General features: G+C 44.6%; 1 protein-coding gene across 5 annotated transcripts in view; it reads left to right on the top strand.

Moving 5' to 3' along the window:
• LOC113876516 (galectin-10-like) overlaps positions 1-12,324 on the top strand; it is a 97,851-nt gene extending 85,527 nt beyond the window's left edge. For 2 of the 5 annotated variants that reach the window (XM_027515831.1, XM_027515832.1), the window contains exons 2-4: positions 10,810-10,889; positions 11,284-11,494; positions 12,067-12,324. In XM_027515831.1, the coding sequence (XP_027371632.1) occupies positions 10,852-10,889; positions 11,284-11,494; positions 12,067-12,180 (363 nt within the window). In that variant the 5' untranslated portion in view covers positions 10,810-10,851 and the 3' untranslated portion in view covers positions 12,181-12,324. Of the gene's footprint in view, positions 1-1,258; positions 1,293-2,760; positions 3,526-4,040; positions 4,080-10,809; positions 10,890-11,283; positions 11,495-12,066 lie in introns of those variants that run through there. The other 3 variants (XM_027515830.1, XM_027515829.1, XM_027515828.1) reach the window with 3 other exon arrangements.
• Positions 12,325-18,499: the final 6,175 nt, after the last annotated feature.

Genomic DNA, 18,499 nt, shown 5'->3' on the forward strand with positions numbered 1-18,499 from the left:
GTCTTGGCATTACAACAAAGTTGACACGGCTACTAAATGCTTTTTGCATGAAATCCTAAGATAAGATATCTCAGCATGGTTTCACCAGAATTTTCTCTTCCTTATTCTGATTAAATTTTAAACATGAAATACCTCTCTATTTACTTTTCTTTAGGTTAGCTAATCATAAAAAGATTCTGAAGAAACAGTTGAAATTTCTTAACCTATAGAAATTACTGAGGATTTCTGAAAAAACTAGGCTTTATTTCAGAGGGAAGAGAAGGCATTCATTTAAAGGAAGGATTATAAAAGAACTATGAAGCATCTACTAGGAGCAAGGCAATTTCAGGGACACAGGAATGCAACAGGAAGGTATCAGATACAATCTCTGGCTTCACTGAGCTGTCAGGTGATGAGCAGTGCTCCATCCTTGAAGAATTTTAAAGCAGAGCCAATAGGACTTGTGGACAGAGCACATTCCAGGTGTGATCGAAAGACGGGCAGGGATAATTCAGGTCTGGCCTGAGCTGCTGTGACAGAGACAAAGATGGACGGTGGACTGCTTCTACACTGCGGGAAGGCCTGAGTGTGCTGGCATGGGGGCAAAGTGCAATAATGTTTATGTTATTTACATTTATAAACATCTTTTTTTTTTTTGGCTGCACCAACAGGTATGTGGGATCTTGGTTCCCCAACCAGGGATCGAACCTGTGCCCCCTGCAGCGGAAGCACATTCTTGGCCACTGGACCACCAGGGAAGTCCCTACATTGACAAACATCTCTAATGTCGGGTCCTGGACAGGCTCCCCTGTCCTTTCTCTGCTTAATCTCTACTATCTCTGGGACCATATTAACAAAGCCCAAGTGTACACCAGGGGAATTTGAAATAGAGGCACTTCTGGCCCTTCATAAACCCAGAGCCTGGACCCACCTCCTCACCAATAAAGCCAAAGCCTGCTGCCCCACTTTGCTCTGACTTCACTCCCCGCCAACTGAGCTGTCTCCTTGGGCAATCCCTTTACTATTTACTGTATGGATAACAAACTTTATCTTATATTTACTGTTGCATGTAGTCATGTATGGATGTGAGAGTTGGACCATAAAGAAGGCCTAGCGCCGAAGAATTGATGCGTTCAAACTGTGGTGTTGGAGAAGATTTGTGACAGCCCCATGGACAGCAAGGAGATCAAACCAGTCAATTCCTAAAGGAAATCAATCCTGAATATTCATTGGAAGGACTGATGCTTAAGCTGAAGCTCCAATACTTTGGTCACATAATGCAAAGAGCCGACTCATTGGAAAAGACTCTGATGGTGAGAAAGACTGAAGGCAGGAGGAGAAGGGGACTGACAGAGCATGAGATGGTTGGATGGCATCACCAACCCAATGGACATGAGTTTGAGCAAGCTCTGGGAGATGGTGAAGGACAGGGAAGCCTGGTGTGTTGTGGTCCATGGGGTCGCAAAGAGTCAGACATGACTGAGCGACTGAACAACAAACTGTTGCGTGTATATAAATCATCCTGACATCCATACAGATTTCTGTGCGCGTGCATGTGTGTGTACTGGGAGGTAACCTGGAGGGGTGATCAGCATCCAGCAGGGGACACTAGGCCCCCAAATTAAACAGGAAGCATTATTTCAGGAGTATAATCCTCTCTCTTCATCCACTTGGGCATTTAATGGTTAATGGTTTACAGACTTCCAGCTACTGTAGTATCCGGTCTGGGACAGAAGAGACAAGAAGAAAACTGAGGCGTCATAGGGGAACATCATGATGCTCTGGGGGCTCAGGGTCCCCAGATGCACCGTCTTTTTCTCTCCACCTTCCAGAGTCTTCTTTATTTGTCTTACATATACTCTCTAGGATTCTTAGTCAAACTAGCTTAGTGGATGCGGTGGGAACAAGGATATCTACTTCAACTTTTCTGAGCCAGAGTCCTACAATTTTATGTCAAACCCAGGCTCCTCTGCCCATGGAATTCTCCAGGCAAGTATACTGGAATGGGTTGCCATTTCCTTCTCCAGGGGATCTTTCCAACTCAGGGATCAAACCCGGGTTTCCTGCATTGGCAGGTGGTCTCTTTACCACTGTGCCACCTGGGAAGGATTTTGGGACAGCTGAGGATCAGCCAGTACTTTCACAGGATCGGCAGAAGTGAGGACTTAAGCCCAGGGAAACCAAGCCCTCGTAAAACCAAGTTCCCTGCCAAGTTTATAACAGACCTCTCTATTCAAAACTGTATTCCTTCTCTTGTCCCACTTCAGGATTGAGGAGTGTCAAACAAAAGTGGGGAGTGTTGAAACCAAGCAGGCCACAACAGACCCCTCCAAGGTACATACACAGCCTTTGTAAGCCCTGTTTCTTGTTTGTTGAAAAGGGCTTTAGTTTCTTTCTAAGGCCTTCCCTGAGTTCCGAAGAGCAGACTCAGACAGTTACTAATTAGGGAAGTGAGGGAATGCAGGAAAAAACGGGAGAAGGAAGAACAGTAATGATGGCTTAAACAATGGTTCACCGATAAACAGAATCCTAGCTCCTCCTCGTGATACATAAAACAATCTGACACATATCTTTGAGTTGTTCTACAGAAATTCGCACCTAGACTCAAGTGGAGGATGATGTGGAGCAAGTGGTTGGAACCAGAAGGTTGATGATTCGACTCCTCAAACAGGGCTTCCCAGGTGGCCCAGTAGTAAAGAATCCACCTGCCAATGCAGGAGATGTGGGTTCGATCCCTACTCCAAGAAGATCCCACCTGCCATGGAGCAACTAGGCTGGTGTGCCACAGCTACTCAGCCCATGCTCTAGAGCCTTGGAGCCACAACCACGGAAGCCCGTGCAGCCTAGAGCATGTGCTCTGCAACAAGAGAAGCCACCACAATGAGAAGCCAGTGTGCTGAAACTAGAAAGTAGTCCCTGCTCTCCAAAACTTAGAGGAAAAACCCAGGTAGCAATGAAGACCCAGCACAGCCAAAAATACATTAAAAAAAAAAAAAAAGATTCCTGAAACATCACCATTACTTCACCAAAACCAATCAGAAAGAAGTCACGCATCCTACAGCTCTCACCCCAAATGCTGCCTTGCTTGGAAGCCTTCGGGAAGTTCATGTCTTTTGAGCCAGGGTCATCCATTCTTTGCCATTGTGAAAATTATAACAATGTGCACCTTTTGAGTAGATTCTGTCTGTGGGGTAAAGACCTGGGAAGAGGCGCAAAGGCTGGATTTTAGACTCAGCCACCCCCTCGCTCCATCACCTTTACTCCTGTGTTTCCCCAGCTACTCCCTCCGCCCTGGCATTACCCTGACCGCAGTCCCTGCCGTGCCACAGACATGCCCTGCTCAAGGACATGCTTGTGACTGAATCTGCTTCTGACATCCCCCTTCACCCTGCTGGGTAACTCTGAGGCTTACAAACAGGAACAAAGCCAGAGGGCGGGGCTGCCAGGATTCACTTGTATTCTGCAACTCCAAAAGATTCACCCACAAAACTGGACACAGTTTGGAAGGGCTGCCCTGAGGAAGATATAACAATGTCAGAGCAACAGGTGAGCTGAAAAGACACAGCCTTCAGTGATCCCAGGTCAGATAAAGGGAGGAGGAAGAGATAGGAAAGTGTGTAAGATGAAAATATATACTTTTCTACTTGGAATGTTGTATTGAGAGTTGTGTGGAAGAGAGACTCCTTGAGGATCTATTATGTTGAATCCTTGTGGGAATCGTGTGGAGCCGGGACCAGTGCAATAGCATTTGATGGTACCTGACTGAGAGTGAACTCTACCAAGACACTGTCACTTTGCAGGGGGTGGGGGGGGAAGCACTGAATGGGATGAGGGAGTGTGTGCATGAGTGCAAGGGGCTGAGATTATGGATCTGTCTTCATGAGTCTGTGTGTAAGAGTGGAGCACAATGTTCATGTACAGTGAGTGAGAATGTGGGGAGGCATGTGTGGCATGGGGAGCTGCATGTCTGTGTGACTATGTGTGTGAGTGTGTGTAAGAAATCTGTGACTAGGTGTTGATCTGTGAGTACGTGTGTGGCTTCCTGGTTCCCATCAACCTCTGGAGGGACTGTGTTAATGACCGTCCCACCTCATCCTCAGGTGAGCCTTGTTAAGATATTTTCTATATGGTAAACAAAGATATTTTAGCTTAATGAGCATTACCTGGGAGGGTTCCCAGAGATGGGCTGTTATGTAGAATTTAAGCTTTGGGGAACATTCCTTTCGTGATCTAACATGTAGTAGAAAATTACATCACCAGTAATGGAAGTGTTTGTGTCTCCACCTCCTTTTTAACTAGTGGTACTGTCATACCAGGGTCTAGCCCCGGTTGGATCCAGGGATTCCCTTGGGAGGACGGCGTCAGCGATTAAAAGAATAGCAGAATTTTGCAGTTAAGAAAATAGAGGAGAGAAAAGAGGCTGATATTCCTTGGTTTACGCAGAAAGCCAATAAAGCCCCAGCACGGGACTTGCTCTGTTCACGAAGGCCGCAGGCGCCCTCTCGAATCGCGGAAGGTGCCCCACCTTAGGCACCTTCTCGAGTGGGTCTTAGAAGCCCAGGCAGGAAAGTGAACGCAGAGAGCCCCTGGGCTCCATGGAATCAGCCTGAATAGGAAAAGGAAAGAGAAAGAACGACATGGGGAGACCAAGCTTCGGTGAGCAAGACCCGCACTTCATTTTCCAAAGTAGTTTTTATACCTTAAGTTGTGCATAGAGGATAATGGGGGGGGAGGGGTGTGCGGTGGGTAGAGTCTTGCAAGGTCAGCAGTCCTTGATCCTTATCGAAGCCAGGCTTTCTTTCTGCAAACTTATCATATGCAATAGCTTTAGGTGATTTACATCATCTTCTGGCCAGGAGGCCTGTTAACATTTTATGACCCTTTCTTCAGAAAACTTATTTTTCTCTAAAGGTGATTATTCTAAAGTCAGGCGCCACCCTCCGAAAGCATTAGATAAAAGCTGCATTCCTATAGGTTAGAAGTGTGGTGGGCTATAACAAGAAAAGAATTAACTCAAGGGTCCAAGGTTACACACATTAAAGCTACTACTTACATTTCTATACACCAACTATATTAATCAATACACTCCCAGGGACACAGTAGGTAAGGGATATGGAAACTTGGCAGCAAGCATTAGCTCAACAAAGAAATCCTCTACTAGTTCTATTCTCTGGGAAGCTCTGCATTGTTAGAATATCTTAAGCTTCCCGTGCCTCTCATGGTTGGGAGGCTGTGAATCTGAACAAACCTGTCAGGCAAGCTAGAAAGTCATCAGAGGGGTTTGAATTGAAACACTCCTATTATGCCCAGGAGACTTATTAACTAGAGTTTTAAGTTGATTTTCTTACAGAGAAAGGTGGTCGGGGATAGCCCCCCATTAATGTCAGAAGAGTTGGTGAAAGTTGTGAAGTAGTAAAACAGACAGATTTTGGTTTTGGGGTAGATGCTTGGGCAGGTCCATGGGGACCCCTTGAGCCCTGACTCGTCTTTGCATATCAGGCCTCTCCGCATGACCTTTGTCATGAGTGGGAACTCCCGTGCTGGCTCCCGGCACTGTCATACTTTTAAATGTCAACCATTGGTGGTGTTCCGAAAACAAAATTCAACTGAGTAAATTTTAAAGATTTTATTGGCTTTATTCAATGATTCATGAATCAGGCAGGATCCAGTCTAGCATATCAAAAGGAGCTCAGAGGAGCTGTGTAAAATGAATGATTTGTATTGTACAGGCAGAAGGGAATAGGAACTAGGTTATACAAGGCGGGAAATCAGATTATTGCAGGGTTACTTCCCTTTATGAGATAGCAGGGGTCTATCAGGCAGTTACCTAACTAGTACTGATTGAGCAATTCCTGACTGCTTAAGATTCCATTTCTGGGAGAGCTGAAACTGTAAATTAAGTCTGTTGGCAGTGTGGAGCATAAGTGACTCCACTTTGGGCCTTATGTTTGTAATAGTGGGTATATGAAATTTGATCCAGTTCCATTTCTTTATTAACCAATGAAATTGAGACTCTTCACTCTATTTTAAAGTCTATTTTGCTTTTCTCTTTTGCTAATTTCCTACTTCTTTCCTTTGACGATTTTCTAGTATTCACCCCCCTCCCCCGCCCCACCTTTGAGGTTTAGTAGAACATTTTTGTTGTATTCTGGACACCAATAATTTATTTCTTATATTGGTCGCAGATGTACATGTACGTGTACTCAGTCATGTCTTGACTCTGCAATTCCATGGACTGTAGCCCACCAGGTTCCTCTGTCCACAGAATTTCCCAGGCAAGAATACTGGAGTGGGTTGCCATTTCCTCCCCCCAGGAATCAGCTCTGCTTGCTTTCCAGGCCTGTTGTATAGGACTCAACCTGGAAGCTCCCCTTCTCACCCTCTTGTGTGGATTCTCCTTTCTTCCACACAAATTCCCCTTTGTTTGTGACCACCACCCCCCAACCCCTGCACTGGGTGGCATGGGAGATCTTAGTTTTTGACCAGGAATTGAACCCATACCTCCGTGCATGGGAAGCTCAGGTTCTTAACCTCTGGACCACGAGGGAAGGCCCCTCCCTCTTGTTCTTTATTTTGCTGAGTTGAACTATATCCTCAAGTAGCACACAAAATAAGTTGGTTGAACCTATGAAATATCAATAACCTCAGATATGCAGATGACACCACCCTTCTGGCAGAAAGTGAAGAGGAACTAAAAAGCCTCTTGATAAAAGTGAAAGAGGAGAGTAAAAAAGTTGGCTTAAAGCTCAACAGTAAGAAAACTAAGATCATGGTATCTGGTCCCATCACTTCATGGGAAACAGATGGGGAAACAGTGGAAACAGTGTCAGACTTCATTTTTTGAGGCTCCAAAATCACTGCAGATGGTGACTGCAGCCATGAAATTAAAAGATGCTTACTCCTCGTAAGAAAAGTTATGACCAACCTAGATAGCATATAAAAAAGCAGAGACATTACTTTGCCAACAAAGGTTTGTCTAGTCAAGGCTATGCCTTTTCTAGTAGTCATGTATGGATGTGAGAGTTAGACTATAAAGAAAGCTGAGCACTGAAGAACTGATGCTTCTGAACTGCGGTGTTGGAGAAGACTCTTGCGAGTCCCTTGGACTGCAAGGAGATCCAACCAGTCCATCCTAAAGGAGATCAATCCTGGGTGTTCATTGGAAGGAATGATGCTGAAGCTGAAACTCCAGTACTTTGGCCACCTCATGTGAAGAGTTGACTCATTGGAAAAGACTCTGATGCTGGGAGGGATTGGGGGCAGGAGGAGAAGGGGACGACAGAGGATGAGATGGCTGGATGGCATCACTGACTCGATGGATGTGAGTCTGAGTGAACTCCGGGAGTTGGTGATGGACAGGGAGGCCTGGCGTGCTGCGATTCACGGGGTCGCAAAGAGTCAGACACGACTGAGCGACTGAACTGAACTGAACTGAAGTTGCTCTTAGTACCCAACAAATGAAAACGGCTGCTTCATACTTTGAATCTTAGTCAAGTAATTCTTGGTAAGACACACTCAGCATCAGTGTCTCAGACCCTATTTTGTTTTAGAAAACTACAACTTTTGGTGCTGGAAACCTGATACGGCCCTCCCGTGTCTGCTGTTACCCCATATGCGTTTGCACCTCTTTGCGTTTCCCATCTGCTTTTCTCTTTCCAGCTTTTCTTTCCCCTTCCCTCTTTCCTCTCTGTTCCTTCTCCTTCTTGGTCTTTTCCCCTGCTGTCTTCTCTTTCCGTTCCCCACATCCACTTTACCTTTCTCCTTCTCCCACTCTTTCATTTTGTTTCTCCCAGCCTCTGTCCTTCACGATTCTTTCTCCACACTACCTTCCCCTTTGCCCTTCGTCTTAAATCTAAGTCTCTGGCAGGCTTCTCTGCCTACCCTACAGTTGTAACTCCCAAACTTTCATCCCAGACTGCTCCTAACTTCTAGGGGAACTGTCTTCCAGACCCTCTTGTAATGCCACCTCTGTGCTTGGGTCTGCATCTGGACAGTCCTCCCTCCCCCTGCCTCCCTTCCCGCAGGATCCTAGTTTTCTGACCAGGGATGGAATCCATGGACCCTGCAGTGGAAAGGGAGGATTCTTAACCACTGGATCACCAGCTAAGTCCCACCTCTGTTCTTTCCTATTAATTTATTTGCTTATCTGCACCAGTGCATGTTGTCTTACTATATTTATATCAAACACTTTAATATGTGATTTATTGACAGTGAATGAGCTTGAATCTCCTTCCTCATTCTTCGAGATTGTCTCAGTTCTCTTTGGACTTTACAGTGTCTGTGAAGTTTTGAGTCAGTTTGAGAATTTCTCTGCAAGCTTACTGGGATTTTGCTTAGGAATTCATGAATTCTTAGATTAATTTAGGGAAGAACTGGAATCTTTAAAATGGATCTTTCTCCTGTATTAATGTGATGTATGTGTCAGTTTTCTTTAAATTACATAAGTTTATAGTCCCCCCCGCCCCAATTGTTTATAGATGTAGCTAGTGAAACTGTGACTAAATGAGAAATTTTAAATGGAGTTTACTTGGGGCAGTGAGCAAGTCAGGTCAGTGAGCAAGTCGAGGCAGTGGGGAGGGATGACTAGGGAGATTTATAGGTGTTACCAACCAGGGTTCTTAGCCTCTTTAATCAATGGACATTGAACAGGCCAGGCACATGGGACTCTTGGGTTGGTGTATAAGAATGCCAATGGTTCCATGTTGTCCAGTAACTTTGCTGAATGTTTGTAAGTTCTAATAGACATTAAAAATAGTTTCTTTGACAATTGCAAATAATTTGAGCTTTCTCTCTTTTTTCTTGGTCAGTCTCCCTAACGGTTGTCAGTTTTGTTAATCTTCTCAAGGAACCAACTTTTGATTCTTGATTTTGTCTGTTCCTCCTCTCTGTTTCATTTCTGTTTTCATCTTTATGATTTCTTTCTGCTTGTTTTGGATTTAGTTTGCTCTTCTAGTTTCTTAAAGTGGAAGGTTAAGTTATTTAAGTTTTTCATTTTTGTTAATATAGTCATTTACAACTCTTAAATTTCCTTGCTAACAGTGCTTGTGCTGCACCTCATAAGTTGTGTGCTTTTGTTTTCATTTATCTCAAAATATTTTAATCTTTCTCCTGATTTTTTTCTTTGACCAGTTGATTCTTCAGGAGACTATTGTTCAGTTTCCACACATTTGTGAATTTCCCAAATTTTCTTCTGTTGTTGATTTTAATTTAGTTCCTGTTGTGCTCAACATACTGTTTACGATTTCAGTCTTTTAAAAATCTTGAATTGGCGGGGCTGCCCCGCGAGCCCAGGTGCTCTAAGTGCCGCGCGGAGACCCTCTGCACACCTGGGAACACGGCGCTGCAAACAGTGCGGAGAGTGCGGGCGGCGGTTGGCAGCCTGCACGCCATCTCGGCATCACATGCGCCCTGCTCGCCGCGGCCCTGGGGACTATGGGCGGGTGCTGTCCGAGCACTGCGCACTGGCCTCGCTCTGCTGTCGGTGCGGAAATTCACAGAAAACCACGAATGGGTTACAACAGAAAACGGTGTTGAAGCACTGGGAATCAGCAATTTTGCACAGGAAGCTTTGGGAGATGTTTACCGTAGTCTGCCTTAAGTTGGGATGAAATTGAACAAACAAGAGGAGTTTAGTGCTTGGAAAGTGTGAAAGCTCCTAGTGAACTCTATTCTCTATCAGGAGAAGTAACTGAAATTAATAAAACTCTAGCAGAAAGTCCAGGACTTGTCAACAAATCTTATTATGAAGATGGTTCAAAGGTCCGTCTAGTCAAGGCTATGGTTTTTCCTGTGGTCATGTATGGATGTGAGAGTTGGACTGTGAAGAAAGCTGAGTGCCGAAGAATTGATGCTTTTGAACTGTGGTGTTGGAGCGGACTCTTGAGAGTCCCTTGGACTGCAAGGAGATCCAACCAGTCCATTCTAAACGAGATCAGTCCTGGGTGTTCATTGGAAGGAATGATGCTAAAGCTGAAACTCCAATACTTTGGCCACCTCATATGAAGAGTTGACTCATTAGAAAAGACCCTGATGCTGGGAGGGATTGGGGGCAGGAGGAGAAGGGGATGACAGAGGATGAGATGGTTGGATGGCATCACCGACTCGATGGACATGAGTTTGAGTGAACTCCGGGAGTTGGTGATGGACAGGGAGGCCTGGCGTGCTGCGATTCATGGGGTTGCAAAGAGTCAGACACGACTGAGTGACTGAACTGAACTGAAGTGAGTACAGTTTGAACCCACTTCTTATTATCACAGGGGACTTTGGATAGTGTGGACTGAACACACTTTTTATATCATGAATTTCAGAAGAACAGAGGGCGGGGCTCTATAGCCTGAGTGAAAGGGTCAGGGGTGATTCACCTCCTAATGGCATTTATAGGGCACCTTCTCCAGACAGACTCACACACACAGTTTCAACAGGGAAGAAAGGCCCAGATGGAGACTATGGACTGCTTGGTATGAAAAATGGGAGGAAGGAATCTGATTACCTCTGCTGCTGGTGCCAGGTCACCTTGACACAAATCATTGTGTGCATACTGGTAGAGAATGGGAAGGAGTGTGTGTGTGTGAGTGGGAATCACTGGATTTGCGTTATTGTATGTCCTTTTGCATCTTGTTTCTCTGGGTTTGGAAGGGTTTGTATATAACATATGTATCTGTGCCTCTGAGTGCATGTCTGGACTCGGATTAATGTCTCCTTGTTGGAGGTATACTAATGTCTCTTAGCTGCAGGAGGAGATCACGTTTTGTGTCCTGAGTCTGCTTGGGCAATGATGTGGGAGAGAGAACATGGGCTCTTCACTCACTGACACATCCGTCTCCTCCACAGCCGAACCCCTATCAGCAGTCTGTTTCCCTGGCTGTGGGTTTCATGGTGAAGATCATGGGAAATCTTGAGTCTTCTTGTGGGTGAGTAGAGGCCGGTTTATGTCTGATGGAGGGTGAAGCACAAGGGGAGAGTGTTAGCATGTTTTGGGGACATTCATTGGAAACAGCTTGATCTTCTTTAATCATCGGAATAAGCTGAAGTGTCTCATGCAAAAGTGTGAGATTACACTTCAGGTGGGATTTCCTTCCTCTGTGTGTCTGTGTCTATGTGTGTGTGTGTGAGCTGGGGAGGCAGGGGAGGAAAAGAGAGAGAGATAGCAAAGTGAGAAAGGTATAAATATTTTGAGAAAGAAGGCAGGGGGAAGGGGAAGGAGGGAGAGGGAGAGAGAGAGAAAAAAGGACTGTGGTTGTTCCTGAGGAAGTTGTTGTCTGCAGTAAATGCCTGCCTGCAGGAGCTATCCTCTTGTCTTTGCAGGAAGAACCCAGAGCTTGTGGTGGATTTCTGCACGGGTATTGAGGAAGACAGCGACATTGCATTCCATTTCCGAGTCTACACGAACAGCATGGTGGTGATGAACAGTTTCCAGGAAGGGGGATGGCAGGAGGAAAAGAGAATGTTTTCTGACCCTTTCATGCCAGGCCAGCCATTTGAGCTTCGATTCTTGGTGCTGGAGAATGAATACAAGGTGTGTGGGCCCTCCAGGGTGTGGAGCGCCATGGCCATGTTGGGGCTGCTGTGGAGAAACACACGGAGAGTCCAACTCTGATGTGATCACAACAGACCAATTTTTTGTTTGTTTTGTATTTTTAACACATGTGCTTTTTGAAATTGAAGTATCATTGATTTACCTTACCATGTGAGTTTCAGGCGTACAACAGAGTGGTGGAGCCCCTTGTCCCTGTATAGCACAGGCATCTATACTCAGGATCTTGTGTGCTGTACTCAGTGTGTGTGCTGTACAAGTAGAGATGCTGAGGTGAACTCCACACAGCTCTTACTGTATCGGACAGTCAGCAGTGTGGAGGGAGACGTGCAGGCCCCCTGCCCTCAGGGTAAAGCAGGGATGACAGCTCTGGAGGCGAGGAAGTGGACATGGAGGATGATTTCTACAGCACTGTATTGGCAGGATGTCCTGGAGGAGAATTTCTGCTTTGCTTTTACAGAGTAAAGAAATTTTACAGAAGGCAATGAAAGTAGGAAAGGGAAAGAGGAGGCCTAATCGTTCTGAGCTCACAAGAAATACATCTCCTTCCTTAGGTGTTTGTGAATAACGAGTCCTTCTGCCAGTTTGCCCACCGCCTGCCCCTACAGTCTGTGAAAATGCTGAAGGTGAAGGGAGATACTGTGCTGACTTCAGTGGATACATTTTAAGGGGCAGAAGATCTTCCAGTGAAGATATCCACCCCATTCCACTCTTCCATAATGTGCAGGATCATGGCCACTCCCAGAAGATGCCAGCATGTGCCCCTGCCCTCACACTTACTCCAGTCATAATAATATTCCTGATATGAACCAGGACTTGGCTCTTGCTTGTAGGAAAGACATCAAGGGCAGATTTGGCACAAACAGAACGTCGTCCCAGGTGTGGAGTGGGGAGTGTGGTTTTGGAAGGGCCCAGTTGGCCGAAATATCAAGGGCTAACCCTGAAATAGAGACAGAGTGAGTGTCTCAGGATGTCATGAAGAAGGTGGTCAGGTTTGGGGCTGTTTAAGGAAGGGATATGACTTTATATGTTAGCCTCTTTTGACTTGTTTTTTCATTCCTCAAATATTTATTGGTCCCTGTATTTGTCAGGGTTCTCCAGAGAAACTGGTGTGTGTGTGTGTGTGTGTGTGTGTGTGTGTGTGTGTGTGTGTATACAAATGTACACACACAGAGGAATTTGATTATGGAGACTGACAATTCCCAAGATCTTCAAAGATGTAGTTCTAGTCTGAGTCTGGAAGCCTGAGACCCAGGAAGAGCCAGTGTTTCAGTTCCATTCTGAAGGCAGGAAAAATCCTCCCTTCTCTAGGCTGGTGAGCTTTTTTGTTCTGTTTAGGTCTTCAGATGATGGGAGGAAGCCCATCCACACTAGGGAGGGCAGTCTGCTTTACTCAGTCTGTGGATTCAGATGTTAATCTCATCCCAGGAACACGGTCACAGACACACTGAAAATAATGTACAGCCCAAGACCTGACCACCAAACAGCCCAGTCAAGATGACACAGAAGATTAACCATTACAGCTCCTTTCTGTAACATACCTTTCTACGTGCCAGACATTCCATATGAACCCTATGTGATGCTGAGAGGACTAGAGAATGGTGTTGTTGGCAAAAGGAACTTGATACTGATAAGTCAAGGGTAAAGTCAGCCCGGTGGGGTGTTTGGAACTCAAGAGCTGAATGTCAGATGTTCGGGCAGATACAGCATAAACCATGGTGCATGGCTTTCCTGGTTTCTGTCTCCCCTGGCTTAGGAACATCTGGCAGCTTTCAGGGGTTATGAAGTGTGACGTAGGAGGCTGCACCCAGATCCTTCCGGACCCCTCCAGCCTGGAGGTCTTCTAGAGACAGAGGACCTAATGAGTCCCTAAGTTTCTGAGTGCCTGCAGTTTCCTAGACACTCCATATAAAGGAAGGCTGCTTGCTTTTGTCGTCTTCAGGCCCTCTGAGCATTCTTCCCTATTTCTATACCTTGACAATGAACAACCTGTAGAGGAAAGTAAGAAACCAGTTCTTTTAGAGTAGTGTAAAAAAACCAGGCAAATTTGGCCTTGGAATATGGAATGAAGCAGGGCAAAGACTAATAGAGTTTTGCCAAGAAAATGCACTGGTCATAGCAAACACCCTCTTCCAACAACACAAGAGAAGACTCTACACATGGACATCACCAGATGGTCAACACCGAAATCATATTAATTATGTTCTTTGCAGCCAAAGATGAAGAAGCTCTATACAGTCAACAAAAACAAGACCAGGAGCTGACTGTGGCTCAGATCATGAACTCCGTATTGCCAAATTCAGACTTAAATTGAAGAAAGTAGTGAAAACCACTAGACCATTCGGGTATGACCTAAATGAAATTCCTTATGATTATACACTGGAAGTCAGAAATAGATTTAAGGGACTAGATCTGATAGATGGAGTGCCTGTTGAACTATGGAATGAGGTTCGTGACATAGTACAGGAGACAGGGATCAAGACCATCCCCATGCAAAAGAAATGCAAAAAAGCAAAATGGCTGTCTGGGGAGGCCTTACAAATAGCTGTGAAGAGAAGAGAAGCGAAAAGCAAAGGAGAAAGGGAAGGATGTAGATATAAGCATCTGAATGCAGAGTTCCAAAGAACAGCAAGAAGAGATAAGAAAGCCTTTCTCAGTGATCAGTGCAAGAAATAGAGGAAAACAACAGAATGGGAAAGACTAGAGATCTCTTCAAGAAAATTAGAGATACCAAGGGAACATTTCATGCAAAGATGGGCTCGATAAAGGACAGAAATGGTATGGACCTAACAGAAGCAGAAGATATTAAGAAGAGATGGCAAGAATACACAGAAGAACTGTCCAAAAAAGATCGTCACGACCCAGATAATCACGATGGTGTGATCACTCACCTAGAGCCAGACATCCTGGAATGTGAAGTCAAGTGGGCCTTAGAAAGCATCACTATGAACAAAGCTAGTGGAGGTGATGGAATTCCAGTGGAGCTATTCCAAATCCTGAAAGATGATGCTGTGAAAGCGCTGCACTCAATATGCCAGCAAATTTGGAAACTCAGCAGTGGCCAAGGACTGGAAAAGGTCAGTTTGCATTCCAATCCCAAAGAAAGGCAATGCCAAAGAATGCTCAAACTACCGCACAATTGCACTCATCTCACACGCTAGTAAAGTAATGTTCAAAATTCTCCAAGCCAGGCTTCAGCAATACGTGAACTGTGAACTTGCTGATGGTCAAGCTGGTTTTACAAAAGGCAGAGGAACTAGAGATCAAATTGCCAACATCCGCTGGATCATGGAAAAAGCAAGAGAGTTCCACAAAAGCATCTATTTCTGCTTTATTGACTACGCCAAAGCCTTTGACTGTGTGGATCACAATAAACTGTGGAAAATTCTGAAAGAGATGGGAATACCAGACCACCTGACCTGCCTTTTGAGAAATCTGTATGCAGGTCAGGAAGCAACAGTTAGAACTGGACATGGAACAACAGACTGGTTCCAAATAGGAAAAGGAGTATGTCAAGGCTGTATATTGTCGCCCTGCTTATTTAACTTATATGCAGAGTATATCATGAGAAACGCTGGACTGGAAGAAACACAAGCTGGAATTAAGATTGCTGGGACAAATGTTAATAACCTCAGATATGCAGATGACACCACCCTTATGGCAGAAAGTGAACAGGAAGTCAAAAGCCTCTTGATGAAAGTGAAAGTGGAGAGCGAAAAAGTTGGCCTAAAGCTCAACATTCAGAAAACGAAGATCATGGCATCCGGTCCCATCACTTCATGGGAAATAGATGGGGAAACAGTGGAAACAGTGTCAGACTTCATTTTTTGGGGCTCCAAAATCACTGCAGATGGTGACTGCAGCCATGAAATTAAAAGACGCTTACTCCTTGGAAGGAAAGTTATGACCAACCTAGATAGCATATTCAAAAGCAGAGACATTACTTTGCCAACAAAGGTTCGTCTAGTCAAAGCTATGGTTTTTTCTGTGGTCATGTATGGATGTGAGAGTTGGACTGTGAAGAAGGCTGAGCGCCAAAGAATTGATGCTTTTGAACTGTGGTGTTGGAGAAGACTCTTGAGAGTCCCTTGGACTGCAAGGAGATCCAACCAGTCCATTCTGAAGGAGATCAGCCCTGGGATTTCTTTGGAAGGAATGATGCTAAAGCGGAAACTCCAGTACTTGGCCACCTCATGCGAAGAGTTGAGTCATTGGAAAAGACTCTGATGCTGGGAGGGATTGGGGGCAAGCGGAGAATGTGACAACAGAGGATGAGATGGCTGGATGGCATGACTGACTTGATGGGCCTGAGTCTGGGTGAACTCCGGTAGTTGGTGACGGACAGGGAGGCCTAGCGTGCTGCTATTCATGGGGTCGCAAAGAGTTGAACACGACTGAGTGACTGATCTGATCTGATCTGAGGGTAGGTGCATGTTTAACTTTATGAGAAACTGCCAGACCAGTTTTCAAAGTGGTTTCACGGTTTCACATTCCCGCCAGTAACACATGAGGTTTTGTTGCTCTGTGCTTTGGCCCATGTTTGGTGCTGTCAGTCGTGGCCTGAGTGGTGCCTTGAAGCACTTTTCCTTGATGACCAAGGATCAGTTTTCGTGTGCTTATTGGCAACTCCTCCTTTGTGAAGTGCCTATTACAGTCTTTTCCCCACTTTATTTTTTTTTTAATTTAAAAATCATGTAATCTCAACCCCCAGAGATAACCATCATTAACATTTAACATTTGGGGCTTTCAGGGCTTCCCTGGCTGTCTAGTGATTAAGAGTCCACGCTTCTAATGTAGGGGGCATGGGTTCAGTCCCTGGTGGGAGAACTAAGGTCCCGTATGCCACGAGGCACAGCCAACACATACACACATTTGAGGCTTTTTTCTATGCACTTTTCATTTACCAGGTATATTCTTTACAAAATTGGGTCCATATTGTATTAACTGTTCTGTAACCTTTTTTCTTCTCATTTAGCAATTTGTCATGAATGTTTTTCTCTGTCAGTAAATACACTTCTATGCCATCATTTTTTTCCATGAATGATCATTGCAGTTTTATTCACAGTAATAGCCCAAACAGGATACAACCCAAATGTCTTTCAGCTGGTGAGTCGATACACAAAATGTGGTGTATATCTGTACAATAGAATACTATTCAGCAATAAAAAGGAAAACACTACAGATAACTGTAACATGCACACAAAACCATTATGCTGAGTGAAAAAAGCCAGACCCCAAAGTGTAAAAACTATAGTGAAAATGCAAATATAGTGACCAAAAAACACTTGGGGCTAAGAGATAGACTGCAAAGAAGGAAGATGAAACTTTTGAGGATGATGAAAATGTTCTATATATTGATTGCAGTTATAATTTCATTGGTATATGTATTCATCAGAGCTTATCAGATTATGCATTTAAAAGGTATGCATATTGAAGCAAATTATAGCTCAGTAACACTGACTCGATGGACGTGAGTCTGAGTGAACTCCGGGAATTGGTGATGGATAGGTAGGCCTGGCATGCTGCGATTCATGGGGTTGCAAAGAGTCAGACATGACTGAGTGACTGAACTGTTGTACAAGGAATTTCTTTCTACAATGATAAAGATGAGATAACCAAACATACAGCAAGTGTTACCAAGGGAACAAGGGATTAACAATGGTCATAAGGTCAGAAAACAATCCATATCTCAAGAAAGAGAGTTGTGATTAAGCAGTTTTGTCAAAAGGAGAATGTTTACTGAAGGAGATTCATGCATGTCTCATCCTATGCCCTCAGTCCTGGGAGCGGCATGCTGATAAGGAACAGAGGATTTATGAGAAACAGCATGTAGGAATCCTCCTGTTAAACACTCCCTGTCAGTATGCACTCTGTCTACAAGTCCTATTGGCTCTGCTTTAAAATTCTTCAAGGATGGAGCGCCGCTCATCACCTGACAGCTCAGTGAAGCCAGAGATTGTATCTGATGCCTTACTGTAGCATTCCCGTGTCCCTGAAATTGCCTTGCTCCCAGTAGATGCTTCAGAGTCATTTATAACCCTTCATTAAATGAATGCCTTCTCTTCCCTCTGTACTAAAAGTGTAATAAAAACACTTCCCTCTAGTGTTTCTCAGAAATCCACAGTAATTTCTATTGGTTAATAAATCTCATCTGTGTCTTCAGAATCTCTTTATGATCAGCTAACCTAAAGAAAAGTAAATAGAGAGGTATTTCATGTTTAAAACTTAATCAGAATAAGGAAGAGAAAATTCTGGTGAAACCATGATGAGATATCTTATCGTAGGATTTAATGCAACAAGTATTTAGTACCCGTGTCAACTTTGTTGTAATGCCAAGACATTAGGAAATGTTAAACAATATAAAAAGTAACGTTGTAATACACAGCGATGAGGAAATTGCAAATAGTGTCAACACTTCTGTCAACTGCTTCATTTTCTAGAAGAGGTGACTGCTTTCCTATGTTTGTTGGGCATCTTCATTTAAGGTTGGCAGGAATGATATTTAACACAGGCTTCCAGGGACTTCCCAGAAGGACTTCCCTAACCCTCCAACTGGTTAGGACTCTGCGCTTCCACTGCAGAGGGTACAGGTTCGATTCCTTGTCAGGGAACTAAGATCCCACATACCACAGAACAACTGAGCCAGTGGGCCTCAACTACTGAAGGTCACACACCACAATGAAAGAGTCTGTGCACTGCAATGAAAGATCCCGTGTGACACAATATTTTTTAAAGAACACAAGGCTTTACTAGAATTTAAGCAGTTTTTGCATGTCTTCAGTGTGTGTGTGTGTCTGTGTGTGTGTGTGTTTGTGTGTGAGATACCATCTCATCTTGTCACGTGTGTAGCCACCGTGTAACCACCACCACTGTTCCACGCACACAAACTCCCTTGTGCTACCCCTTTACAGTCAGGTTCTCAGCCTCATCCGAAGCCTTGATGAGCACTGAGCTTCATGACTGGAATTTTGTGATGTCAGGAGTTGA

Source organism: Bos indicus x Bos taurus, chromosome 18 (genome assembly GCF_003369695.1).
Source record: "Bos indicus x Bos taurus breed Angus x Brahman F1 hybrid chromosome 18, Bos_hybrid_MaternalHap_v2.0, whole genome shotgun sequence".
NCBI lineage: Eukaryota > Metazoa > Chordata > Mammalia > Artiodactyla > Bovidae > Bos > Bos indicus x Bos taurus.